At 41.9% G+C, this 14,394-nt stretch overlaps 1 protein-coding gene across 1 annotated transcript; it reads right to left on the minus strand.

Annotated features, from left to right (window-relative positions):
• Positions 1-531: 531 nt before the first annotated feature.
• On the minus strand, positions 532-13,157 carry ZBTB22 (zinc finger and BTB domain containing 22). The gene is made up of 2 exons (XM_072429735.1): positions 13,096-13,157; positions 532-10,019 (listed from the first exon to the last, which is right to left on the minus strand). The coding sequence occupies exon 2, from the start codon at positions 9,990-9,992 to the stop codon at positions 8,673-8,675; it is 1,320 nt and encodes a 439-aa protein (XP_072285836.1). The 5' UTR covers positions 9,993-10,019; positions 13,096-13,157; the 3' UTR covers positions 532-8,672.
• Between the last annotated feature and the right edge of the window lie 1,237 nt (positions 13,158-14,394).

Consider the following 14,394-nt stretch of genomic DNA (forward strand, 5'->3'; position numbering starts at 1 on the left):
GAACTCAGTGCAGGGATCCTGGAAGTCCTTATAATGGGCACAGCAGGTATACAGACCCAGGAACTCAGTGCAGGGATCCTGGAAGTCCTTATATTGGGCAAAGTTAAAAAATGCTGTGTGCAGCAGCATGGTATGTGAAACAGATTGTGGTGAAAAGACAGGAAACTAATTAGCGATCCTGAAAAAAACAGTTACAGGTCACAGGTGTGAAACTAGACCACAGGAAAACACAAAATCTGCTATTGGTGAGTGGTTTTAAGGTTAAAGAGACCTTGTCAACAACCAAAAAAAAAATTGTAAGCAAACACACAAAAAAGCAAGCATTGGAAATGCTCTACTGCTTGTAGAGTTTTTCCTTTGAATAAATTCGTTTTTTTGGAACCTAATAAATAATGTGACTGCTCCAGGAAGAGTCAGCTCCCCAGTACAGCTTGCAGAAGATGGTTGTAATTTGATATCCTGCTGAGTGAATCTGAACAATGGTGATCCCCATACACAGCGTTCTACTGCCACTGAAATCACATTTTTCAATACGAACATTTTTCTTTATTAGTTCAAATTAAAAGAAACACACAATTTCAGGTAAACGCACTTTATTCTACAAGCCAACAGTAATTTGTCACCTTAACGAGGGCGGCGTCCCCTCACTACAATAAATTATGGCATTAAAAAAAATGTGTGTGTGTTTGTATGTACACACAGCTGTACATACACACTCGTACAATTACACAAGAGTGTTTCTTTACTTGGGTTAGTACAGTAAGAGAACCTGTCTATATACATGTGATCTACATGCATACTCCCGTACACCTATGACGTGGTGCGTTCACACGTGTGAACATCCAACATACGTGTGTACAAACAGGAATGGATGGCACATGTCACGTCAGTGTGTGTTCAGACGGTGTATGCACCACAACGTACCTTATGTCAGTCTACTTATAAATAGATTGGCGTCTCTAGGAGGAGCCGTGGTATATACATACATATATGTGTTTGGGGAAAAAACAAACTATATACATGGACACGCACATCTACCGCGAGAACTCTGTATAGTCTACTCATAGACACCTTATAACAATATTGCATAAGGATACAATACCATCGTGCCCACAGGTTTGGTGTACATAGGTATACACACATAGAGGGTCGGTGTATATGGTACAGGTCGTGGCAGCACTGCAGAGGTAACGCCATCTCTGGGGAATATGGGAAATAGAATTTAGCTCAGAGTGGGGTTTATCTGTTAACGCTTACAGACATCAGAGGATTTTTGCTTGAAATGATCATTTGTGGTAATTTCCAGTGACAGATGAATGAAGGAGAACTGGACACACAATACTGTTCTGTTCTATCGAGAGGGAAGGGGGGACTGAACAAGAAGCACCCTCTATTTTTTCTTCATAGGAGTGCATTGCAATAATTTCTGATCAGTTGTTCACCAATCTGCACTGCATTGTAATTTTTGCCCAGGATAAACATGGCAGCACGGTGGCTTAGTGGTTAGCACTCTGGCCTTTGCAGCAGGATACTATCTGCATGTTTGTAGGTTCCCGTGTTTGTGTGGGTTTCCTCCTACATTCCAAAAACATGCGGATAGGTTAATTGGCTTCACCCCAAATTGACCCTAGACAGTAATAATGACATGTGACTATGGTAAGGACATTAGATTGCGAGCTCCTTTGAGGACAGCTAGTGACAGGAGTATGGACTTTTGTATAGCGCTGCATAATATGTCAGTGCTATATAAATACTGTGTAATAATATTATTAATAAGCACAAGCATTCATCTTGGGCAACTATTAAGCATAAGGCTACGTACACATTCTAATTTTCACCTGCAATTAACGATCACAAAAACCTAGAAGTCCCCCAACGTCTTTAACCAACCTGCTGTGGCGGATCACTACACAACCAAAAGTGGAGAACTGCTGTTATATCCTATGGGGGTGGACATAGCGGGGGGCCTCCTGCTCATCCTCCCCTTTCCTTAGAATTGAACACCTCTTCATTCTTCATTCATTCTACTGTTACTGGAAACAACCACGAAAGATTGTTTCTAGGGCCAGAAAATTTACATGTTTCACCACATATTGGCCCTACCTCAGGGTTGGTGAACAAAGACCATGTGAATAGGTAAAGGTCAATGCAGATACCTTCTAATGCGTTGACTTTTGCTTGGTGCATTTAGATTCTAATGCACGCATTGAATAACAAACTTACAAAAACATATTGGTATGCTTTTGTATGCCAACCTTAATTGGTTGGCATACAAAATAGAGGTCATTAGCAATCCAACATGAAGCATCAACGACCCCGTCAGCAACAATGGTGGACACCAGTACATGGTCTGGATTTTCACCTGATGATCATGGATGAACTCTATACAACAAATGTATATCAGACTGTTGTCTGCAGACAATAAACCCTCTTTTCTGGGTCAAATTGTATTTTGCCAGATAGGATTAACACATTTTTGTGAAATTAATTTGTGCGCTGACTCGTCAGCTAAAACCAACTGTTAACTGAAAACAAACCAGAGATTCCATCCGTCGCAGGTTTCTGCTACTGCAAACAACATACACTGGCCCGGTAATATTGCTTTGTCTTCTATGTATTAAAACATATGTGTGTACACACAGACCACCGCTAAGACTTGTAGTGCTACTGCTAGAAGCATCATGGAGAATTAAAGCGTACCGCTCATTACAATGTATATAAGGCCATTCTTCAACTTCTTTAGGTTCATTTAAAGATTTGAGACTTGAGTTGTCAGCAGTTCCTTGTGAATGTTGTATCTGTATGTTGTGTATATACGTGTAGATGTATATTTTATATAAAGATGGTTCCCCAGGGGACAATACTACATTACTACACAGTAGTTATATAGCACCATCATATTACACAGCGCTGTACAAAGTCCATAGTCATGTCACTAACTGTCCCTCAAAGGAGCTCACAATCTAATTTTCCTACCATAGTCATATACCATTAATGTAGTCCAAGGTCAATTTTTTAGGGGGAAGCCAATTAACCTAACTGCATGTTTTAAGGATGTGGTAGGAAACCAGAGTACCCGGAGGAAACCCATGCAGACACAGGGAGGACCTGCAAACTCCATGCAGATAGTGTCCTGGAAGGGATACAAACCTGGGACCCAGTGCTGCAAAGGCCGGAGTGCTAACCGCTGAGCCACCGTGCTGCCCTACATTAAAATGCATTCTGTTGGCAAATGCATCTGAAAAATAGACAACACCTGTAATAGTTTCTTGTTGTACATTAAAGAAAAGAGAAAGAAAGAAAATGATCCTTTCAAGTGAAACTCTATTTGTTGCTGACATAAAACCTTTCTTCCAGCTTTATATCTGATTCTGTTCTGTAGATAGTAAAACCAACCATTCCAATGTAAATAGCAAACACATATTGAGCATGGGGGTTGGTTACACTAAACACATGATCAGTTCCAGGGACGTAATACAAAGATTGGCCCCCGAGCTTACCAAAGGTGGGACTAATAGTGCAAAAAGGTAAAAGCATTGCTGGGGATTCTATACCATACACCTAAAAGGTTATATGATCAAGACAAAGAATAGGAGGTAAACATTCCAGGGAATCTTTAAAAATTTGATTGTCCATGTTTGGCTGCAGATTGGAAGGTGGAATGGCTGAAATAGCCATAATATATGAAAAAAATCATGCAATTTTCTTGGATCATCTTGAGCTTTGAATATGGCCTACATTTGTCACTGATAAGCTTATACTATGTCACAACATTTATTCTCATTACAAGTTGCATTCATTTCTTTCCATGATTTTGTATTGATGAAGGGGAGTTCCCGTGTAATGTCTTCTCCTGCACATAACAAAGATTCTCACTGGGGTTAGGGTCTGTACTGGAGACGGTGGCCAATCCATGTGTGAAAGTGATGTCCCATGCTCCCTGATCTTTCATATTGTGAGCCCAATAAATCCTGGCACTGTCACCCTGGGGCTTAGTGGTTAGCACTCCGGCCTCTGCAGTACTGGGTTCTAGGTTTGAATCTCTGCATGGAGTTTGCAGGTTCCCCCCATGTTTGCATGGCTTTCCTCCCACTTTCCAAAAACATACAGTTAATTGGTTTACCTCCTAAATTGACCTTAGATAGTATTAAAGACATATGACTATGGTAGAGACATTACTGACTATGGTAGAGACATGTGAGCCGCTTTGAGAGACAGCTAGTGACATGATTATAGACTTTGTACAGTGCTGTGTAATATGTTGGTGCTATATAAATACTGTGTATTAATAACAATAATCTTGGAATATACCCATGACATCACGGAAGGAAAAAACCTGCTCATTCAATATATTCAGAGAATCAGCTGACCTCATTTTTTGGCCACATAAACAACCTGATTAACTAAAGCAACCCCAGATCAAAGAACTGCCCCCCCAGGCACCCCAGATAACAACACAGCCCCCACAGGCTTGGCAAGCTTTTTTTGGCCAGGTGGTGTATATTGTATCACTTTTTTTTTACAACTAGAGTTTTCTTTTAAAATGATAATCATGGCATCTGTAAAAAGGATCTGAGCCAATAAATTACAAAAAAGGTACCCGGCTCCAGTATTCATAAGGAACTGCTGACATCACTGAGGCACATTACATATTATCCGATTGGTCAATATACAAGGAAACACAAAAAGCATCCATATTGCCATTATTGCCCCAAACCAGGAGCACCCTGCCTCTGTCAGTGCCATGTAATCTTCCATACACATTTCTCTAGTTATGTACATATCATTAAAGTGTACCTGTTACCCATACAACACAGAGGCAGACACTGTGCAGGCCCGTTTTTTGTTTCATCATTAATATCACCGATTTAGAAGCTTGTGAAACTACTGCCAGTGGCACGAGGCACTTTGTGAATGGATAGGCCATGTTCTTTCAAAGATCTGTCTAGCCCACTAAGTGACTGCCTCGGCTTAGCTGTGGTGACAGGTACTCTTTTAGAGAGACCAGCCCTTAAAAATGTAAATGGATAATAAACATTTCAATAAATACAGCTAATTTATAATGTCCGAATGGTCACCCAATGGCCACATAATAAAAAAGCAGATGCCTCAAACCCATGTGTATCTAGGTCACCAGCATTCTTAGATATTCCTTTTGCATTTTATTGCCAGAATATCATGTCATAGTGTCCATGCCACTGTTTCAGGGTTTTGCACCCTTTTTAAAGACTGTGTTGTCACTATATCTTCACAAAGAGACCCAATGTGACCCCAAGCATTGGCTTAAACAGTAAGACATAAGCAAGTGGTGAAAGGAATATTCTGTTGTGCTGGTGGCTTTTATATTTACTAGATTAATCAATAGCACCCTCCACTGTCTCCTATCAAGCACCCGCCATCTTGAATTGGTCACATGCTGTGCACCACACATAAGGAACTTTACATCGATCCTCTGTGAGTGCCACCAGAAATCTAGATGGTTACCTCTTGATGAACATCTCCTCCAACTCATGGCATCAGATGCCACAATTTTGGTGGAGCTTCAGGGTTCCAATCAGAATGCAAAATGCCAGCTCTTGATGGGGGAAAGCTGGGGGTGAACTGCAGGACAGAGCCACTGCTGTAAACCTCTTGGGTCAGAATCAGAATTAGGACGCTCCACAGAACTGAATGGATTTACAACACATGGCCATAGGTTGACCAGCTCACCCCATATTTACAAGCTGCATTCACAAACAGTTTATCATCCATTTAAATATCAATTTGCAGCTGTTCTCTTTAGGCATCATATAAAGGCATGTCAAGACTGGGAAAACACAACCTTACCCAAGCTGCAGAGCGAATCAGAGCACAACCTGCTGATAAAAACCAGATCAGATCCTACAACTCATCTCCATTTAAAGGGCCTGATTTATTAAAGCTCTCCAAGGCTGAAGAGGATACACTTTCATCAGTGAAGCTGGGTGATCCAGCAAACCTTGAATGGATCTGATCCAGGATTCAAAACTTTTTCAAGCAAATAGCAAATGACTTTGAAGAAAATCATTCCAGGTTTGCTGGATCACCCAGCTTCACTGCTAAAAGTGCATACACTCATGCTTTGGAGAGCTTTAATAAATCAGGCCCAAAGAGTCAGCCCACCCAAACTGGAAAGTTTCTTTTCGGGTGGGTAAATCACCCACCGGCCCACCTAGGCTCCGATGGTGCGATCTTCCCACCAGAGGTCTCCCCTGTCCCTCCCCCCACCATTACAATGCCACCAGATCTCACCTCACCTGTACCTTCGGCAATGTATGAAGATGGCAATTTAATGAGATTTTGCACTAAAGTCTCCCAGAAATATCCATGTGATTTAATACACCCAAAAGTGAAATATCGGCTCAGAATGGGCACAGAACCTAATTTCTTTTTAGGTACTATACATATTTCTGTGCACATACAAAAGTGGGACAACTTAAATGGGTAAACGTGTTTTTTTTGGGAGCAAAGACAGGAGGAAGAATTATAAAAAATTGGCAATAAAAACATATATATATATATATATATATAAAAAAAAAACAGCCCATACAGTGCAAGATTTAAATCTCATGTCAATTTTTTTGTCTCACACCCGAAAATGAACTCTGCAGTTTAGATTTGCCTGGCCTTTATGTTGTCTCACTCAGACACAACTGCGACTTAAAGTGGACCTAAAGACTATGAAAACAACCCCTTGGAACCAACCTAGAAAACCTGCTGAGTACCTCACCCTAGCATTGTTTTATTGGAACAGACTAACCCCTGCTGATATGGGAACACTTGTTTTTGATATAATAAAGCTATTCCCAGACACACCCATTGCTGGCTGTTACATATGGGAAAAAAAGGATATGGAAAGCAATGTGAAAACCAATATTATATTCTGTTATATGTTTCCATTACCACCAATTAGATTCACATTGGAATTGTGAATGTGATTGGAGGTGCAGGGAGGAGATCTCTACAACCTGACTAAAGTGAATTATGGAGATCCTAGAAAATGGTAAATTGAGTGAATTTGATCATTTCAGTTTGGATTAATTGCTAGCTAGATTAGGAAAGTTTAATTATTGACTACATACTACGTTTTGCCTTTAGGTCCACTTTATTAGTAATATAATATTACTTTTATCTATCTCGAGACTCTGTGCATAATGCAAATTGGGTAAAATGGAGACCCAATAAATTAATCCAATTTCTCTACATTACACAATAATGTCTGCAAGAAAAAAAAGCTTCCCTGCATATTTTGGGGTGGCAAAGATCCAACTACCACCTACTATTCACCATGCAATTATCTTAACCAGGGAACACTAGTTCAGCGAGTTCAATCTGTCACTAAAAACTGGTTTGTAACCATAGACACAGGAACCTCTGCCATCAACTAGGGTACAATTAAAACTGTATTATCTTTTTTTTAGCTGCCATTTTTATAACCATCCCTCCAAGCCTTCAGAAAAATGAACAATGTGTATATAAAAAAGGGGCAGTTTGCTCACAATGGATCTAAGATATTAGGAGATCTGTAGTGTTAACACTTCTAAGAAGCTAAAATACTGTACAAGAGTTGCCTTGCTGTGCCCACCCTTGGCACAAGCATCCTTCACCCTCTATAACACAAGGGCAAATAGGTCCGTTGTTGGCAAATAGGTCCAAAGCTTTGCCTCCTGCAAACCCATACAAGATTTAGGAACAGCACCAGCTGCGGTTTTACAGTTGTCTCTGCAGCTAGGCAAGAATTCAAAGAATAAAGTCATTGCAGGCTGGGGGCAGTTTTTGTCTTTGTGGATTAGAAGGGCCTGAAGATCATGACATTTTTGGAGAACCACAAGAGAATGTCAGTATATTGCTTTGAATTTTGGGTAGGTAAGATGAGACTGGTGAAAGGGGTTCATCCCTTTGGCTTCTGAAACTGCTGCAAAGAACTTCAGAAAATGCACTTTGCTATATTGCACATGCCCTTCTGCAATGTCTCCTAAACTTCTTCCTTTATTTTTCCAGTTTTTGGGAGTTGGGAAGGAGTACATCCTTTGTCAAATTTGTATGGCTGTTTTTGCCTCCACTCAGGAGATTTTTTTCAACTAATTTCTGTATCAGTAACTCTTTTATGCGTTCAGTTATCTGCAGGACAGAATAATTCTCCCCAGTGGGGTACAATAGGTTTTAACTCTCATTCTTGGCAAACAATGGCATGTAGCTGGAGTGGGAGTAAGCTAAGCAATGCATACACTGAAAAATAGAAAAGTAGCCAAGTGGGATTATTTTGACACCTGAAGCTTAGACCTTTTAACTTAGAACTTTTAACTTAACTTAGTAACTTTTACACTAAAGACAAATGTCCAAATGAAAATGTTAGGGATTTCTGAACAAATAGGTTTTAGGACCATTGCAGGAGGGCAAATGCAAGTCAGTGCAGGTACCCTGAAGTTAAGGTAAACTTTTTGTTTTTTGTAATTCAGTCTTCAAGTACTATGGGGATTTTTTTACCATTTCAAGACATCCAAAAAAAGCAGAAGCAGTCTTCTGTGTCTTACACTTACTGCACTCCCATATTATTCTCCAGGCTTTATCTCTGTTTCCACCGTTCTAATTAACTACTCCAGTCTGTGCCTCATTTCACCCTTCTGTCTCCACACTCTGCCCCCTTGCCTGTGTTACACAGCTGGGGCTTCACTAATCCCTTGCCCAGTTCCTCCCCCTCCTGCCACTGCCCTGTGTCTCCTTTCGCAGTGCCCACGATGCCTCATGAAACTGTCCCTCCACATGAACTTCTTGGCACACACTTCACATTCGTATGGCTTTACACCCGTGTGTGTTTTCATGTGTTCCGTAAGGTGATGTTTCATCTTGAACTTTTTCCCGCAGACGGGGCAGTCAAAAGGACGCAAATTGAGGTGCATATTGACGTGACGGTCACGCATGCTCTTATGCGAGAACGCTTTCCCGCAGTGGCACAGGAATATCTTTCCACCTTCCCCTTGGGTTGTACCTGTGCCCCCTTGCCCAGCTGCCCCATGCCCAGAAGGCAAAACTAGCAGTTGGTTTCCTTGCATGTCCAGAGGCAGAAGTGGAGGACCCTGTGGGTAGCCGGAGCTGGCGGCTGCTCCTTCCTCATAAGGCATGCCATCTGAAGGTTCACAGAAGTTGACCTGTTCCTCAGGAGCATTGAGAGTGCGGACATCACTAATGCTCAAATGTTCTTCCTCCTCATCTTCCTCAAGCTCTTCTTCATCTTCTTCCTCCTCCCCTTCACATGTCAACAGCAGGCCTTGGTGGGGCCGTTCCTTTTTCACATACACCCAATGCCTCTGTGGCACAATGCTGGGCCTTCGGTAACTTGAACAGCTTGCAACAGAAGCTTCACCTCCTCCTTGGTCTTCCTCAGCTCCAGCTTCCTCTGCAGTTTCACTTGCTACATCGCTCCTCCTTCTACTCCTCTCTGAACAAGGTTCTGGTGGTGCCTCCCGTGGGCTAAAGTAGTTGCTACTGCTGGGTGACTGGTTCTCGCTGGCCCTTCCAGAGTGAGGCCTCTGCGGAGTTGGGACATTACTGCTGCTTCCAGCTCCTTCTACAGTACTTGAGCCACTGTTGGCTCGAGCTTCCTTTAGAAGCTCTGAGCACTTATCCACAACATGCCACATCTGGAGGACGCTGCCTACTGTCAGGTAATTGACAATCTCATCAGCCAGCATAGTCAGACGACCTGTGTAGGCTGCACACAACACGGCTTCAAAAGCTCCTGGGTCCACTACATTAGGCAGGGCCACACAGCTCATTCCCTTAAGCAGCACCTGGTCATGAAAGTAGGGTGAGGAGGCAGCCAGTACTGCGCGGTGGGCACGGAACACGCGGCCTTGCGCATGGATAGAGACATCACAAAGCTTGCCTTCCATACGCTGCTGGTTGAGGCTTTCCAGGAGAGAGCTGGCAACATCAGGGAAGTCCACGTGGATGAGGGGACCAGTGGTTTCCATGATAGCGCAGGAAGAGTGGGGAAAGACCTGGAAGACCAAGAAAGGTTAATTGGCACAAAGATAAATAGAATCTAAAAAGAGTTCCCAGCCTTCCAGGCTATCCAAGAATAGAAGACACAGAACTAAAGAAACTGGTGATGGCAAGTGAGCACTGGTTTGTCCAAGCACAGAGTGTTAATATATTGGTTGTCCAAGGTTTTGCCTGGCCTGTGGGTGGTGATGACGGACCTGTTCACTGCTTTAACCTCCAAACAGATCCAGCACAGAAAATTTCCCTTTACTGGTGGGTGATGGGATCTAAAAGAACATAGGAATCAAGAAGTGGAAGATTTTCCATGCCAGCTCTATTTACAAATTAAAGTAGTATGCTGCAGTGTTATTACATGTGGGCCTGCAATGACAGTGATCAGAATGGGCACCAGTTTTATAGCCCTTCCCCCACTGGCTCAGGAGCTAGAGATTAGAAGTGTGGGAACAGAAACTGAAAAGTTTGGAGGGACAGCCATCAATGCCTACAGAGAGACTTAATATAAAACGCTGACAACTAGTGTATATAGGGTGAAGTATTGAAACCCAATGGGAGCCTACTCAAATTATGGTTTCCAAGCCTATATGTAGATCATATGTAAACAGAAAAATGTGTTCGTTTGTAGCATTACAAGCTATACGGGACTCGACCGAGCTAGAAAATAGCATTTTGTAAATTACATATTACACACTAGGAGGTGTCAGAATACTACAATCATCTCAGAATGTATTTAAAACGTAAAATTGTTTCTGTGTCCGACGCATTTCACCGTATGGCTTCCACAGGGGAGAGTAGAGACAGAATTGAGGGTTCTGAGAGACGATGATTGGATTGAGAGTCCTGATTACATGTGTATTGGAGTAAAAGATGAATAAAAATGATTTGTTAAGACAAAAGAGAAGAGGGGTTTTAATTTCCAAAGAGGGTGATGCTGACTGATAAAAGGTACTGGTAGAGGAGTCCTTGTACGGTAAATAAGTTCATATATTATCCCTCTGGATCAATGTGAAAGGTTATTTGGAAGAATCGGGAAGAAGAAAGGAAGAAAAAATAGAGCCAAAGAGGTGACAAATGCAAGTAGTGGCAGAGTTTGTGTCTGGTCTGGAGGGGAAAACTTTTCCCCAAACTAGTGTATGTAGGCAGCTATGTGTTGTGGAAATGTCATAGAGAGTTCTGCTGTGCCACCCCAATTGGTAGGATGAATCACTGGGAGTAGTATTTTTACTCCTGTCCTTTTTTTTTACTGAGGGTTGCAGATAAAACTGATTCATATACATCAATCTGTAGAGCTGAAATGCATTTTTCTTTCATTTTTTTATATATATATATAACACCTCTGTGTTGCAGTAACACTAGTTATGTGCATAAGAGTGCTGCAGTGCCAATGCAATGTGTGTTACAGCGCAATGCAATATGCAGTGCACTACCACGCCTTGCATGACTTGGGTTTAGCATTCTAGCTTTGCAGAGCTCAGATATACAAATAATTTGTTGGCAGACACATCAACAGCTATACACACTCTATAAAATCTATATGGAACTTTACAATGTGTGCAAATTATTAAAGGGATATAAAGATGTAAATATATTTAAATGCATGTTAGTGTAAAATGCAAGGAAAGGTAAATTTTAGTTATGACCTTGGGGAAAAGCTCAAAGACTCTGTGGGGTGTATACGGTGTATATATGTGCGGGGACATTGGAAGCTTCTATGCAGAGTGTCTGATCTAAAATATGTTCTACATAAGACCCTCCTATATTACTAGAATAGCAAATCCTGTATATGCAGCTACAACAATGCACAATAGGAATTTGCTTGACTTGGAAATTTTATGAAGTGCAGGTTGGTGGAAGATAATAGTCATATAAACTTTACACGTGTTCCTGGTTTACTGGATAATTCAGCATGCTGCTGTACCTCCCTTCAGATTACAGAAAAGGGCAGGTGACCTCCATGTAGATTACAGAAAGGGGCAGGTGACTTCCCTGCAGATTGCAGAAAGGGGCAGGTGACTTCCCTGCAGATTACAGAAAGGGGCAGGTGACCTCCCTGCAGATTACAGAAAGGGGCAGGTGACCTCCCTGCAGATTACAGAAAGGGGCAGGTGACCTGGGACTAAACAAACTCTTGCTTGGGAGTTATGTCATCCTGGCCCAACTAATCAAGATCAGGATGAGGAAGATGATGTCGCCCATGATGGAATGGGGACTGACCGGTTTTTAACAAAGTTTAGTTCTGCTTTAAGTGTCAGCAATTTGTGCTTTGATATCTCTCCTGTGAAATCAGATAATACAAACAGAACGTTAACCTCCCCCTTCATGGCCAATCAGCCAGCCTTGGGCACCCATGATACCGTCATGAGTGTCAGTTGTCCCACCTTGGCAGTTACTGCCCCTTACAGGTTTGGCAGGTACTACACCCTCCTGTCACTTTCGAGATACTGCCGCCTACAGGTCTGGCAGGTACTACACCCTCCTGTCACTTTGAAGATGCTTTGACCCATCGTTTTGTCCAATCAACACAAAGTGACCTGAGTTGCTCAGATTTGATCCCTTACCTTTTTTTGCTTCTTCCCACATTACTGACCATTCAGTTGCTACCTAATATCCCCCCATGACAGGGGGCATTATAACTGGATCATTAATTTTATCATTTCACCTATCAGGGAGGTGTGATGTTATCACTGATCAATAAATCTATGTGTACAATATATAAAAAAAATTTCCTATTCTGATGTTCCGCATACTGTAGCGGGACATATACACAGTATATATATATTCATATATATATATATATAAAATTGTGTATTATCTGATTGTAACTTCTGCTGTTTCATCACACCCCTCTTGCTGCTCCTATATCACATACACACATTATACACACACTATTCACACAATATTCATATGTGAATCTTCTTCTGTCTATGCAGGCTGCAGTACACAATGTACAGCACACACAGGCGGTACACACAGGATGCAGATGTTCACACACACAGCTCTGGGTTGCCATGCACACACATTGGGCCCCATCCTGCACACTGCATTATAATCATAGCACACAACAGTTTATCTCACCCCAGGATTGTCTCTGGCTGCCTCTTTAACACCCTCTGTGTCTCAGGCCTCCTCAAGCTCCGCCCCTCTGTTAAGGGCGCATTGACGCCTACCCCTCTATATGAGCGAGAAATACTCGGCCGACACAAACTCTTTTGCCTTTAGAAATGAAGTCACCGGAGCCGCCACCGCGGATTGGAGGCCGGGCGCTGGTGACCCCGCCCCCTTGGTTTCAGGCGACCTCGTCTGCTGGGCCTGTACAGCAGCTGTGGTTGGTCCAAAGGGTTGTCGGTCAAGGTAACAGCTGGAAAAGAGGAATGCTGATTGGTGTATAGGCTAAATAGAAGGCTTTGTGTGACTGCAGACACACACAATGTATATGCATAGATTTACGTGAGTGGGGAGATGAATGTCTATGGGAGGTTCGGACTGGCAGCAAAGCTGCATGGACCAAGGGATGCGAGACATCTTCTGGGATATAATAATAATAATGCACTATTCCATGCAATAAAAGTAATAAATCATTGTAGTTATTGTAATATATATATATATATATATATATATATATATTTATTATTAGTAATAAACAGGATTTATATAGCGCCAATTAACAATTGGGGCTGCAAATGACAGACGAATACAGACAGTGACACAGGAGGAGAGGACCCTGTCCCGAAGATCTTACAATCTAAGCGATGGGGTATATATATATATATATATATATATATATATATATATATATATATATATATGATATATAAAGAGAGCTTTGCATTGCATTAATTTGACTGCAGAAGCCAATGCACATTTTTTCTTCATTCCATTTTTGGCTCAGCGCTTTCATCACTTGTACTCCTCTAGAAACATTTATTGCTCCAAAAAAAACATCTGAGATGATAGAAATCTAACATGCCTATTTTCCATGAAAAGCAGTTTTTACTGCTGTGCTGGCCAAGGTGCAAATCATAGAGAAAAGCCTTGATGTATGGTGGCCCAGGGGTTAGGACTCTGGTCTTATCAGTGTTGGCTCCCAGGTTCAAATCTCAGCCAGGGCTCTATTCTGCATGGAGTTTGTAGGTTCAGCCCATGTTTGTGTGGGTTTCCTCACACATTTCAAAAACATGCAGTTAGGTTAATAGGCTTCCCCCCAAAATTGTCCTTAGACTGTGGTTATGTCTAGGTAGGGTTCTAAGATTGTGAGGCCCTTTGAGGGACAGCATAATATGTGGGTGCTATATAAATACTGTGTAATATTATTAAACCCAACCCTTTTACTACTTTGCTGAGAGTGCTGAAAGAATGGGTGGGATGGTCTACTGA

Source organism: Pyxicephalus adspersus, chromosome Z (assembly GCF_032062135.1).
Source record: "Pyxicephalus adspersus chromosome Z, UCB_Pads_2.0, whole genome shotgun sequence".
Lineage (NCBI taxonomy): Eukaryota > Metazoa > Chordata > Amphibia > Anura > Pyxicephalidae > Pyxicephalus > Pyxicephalus adspersus.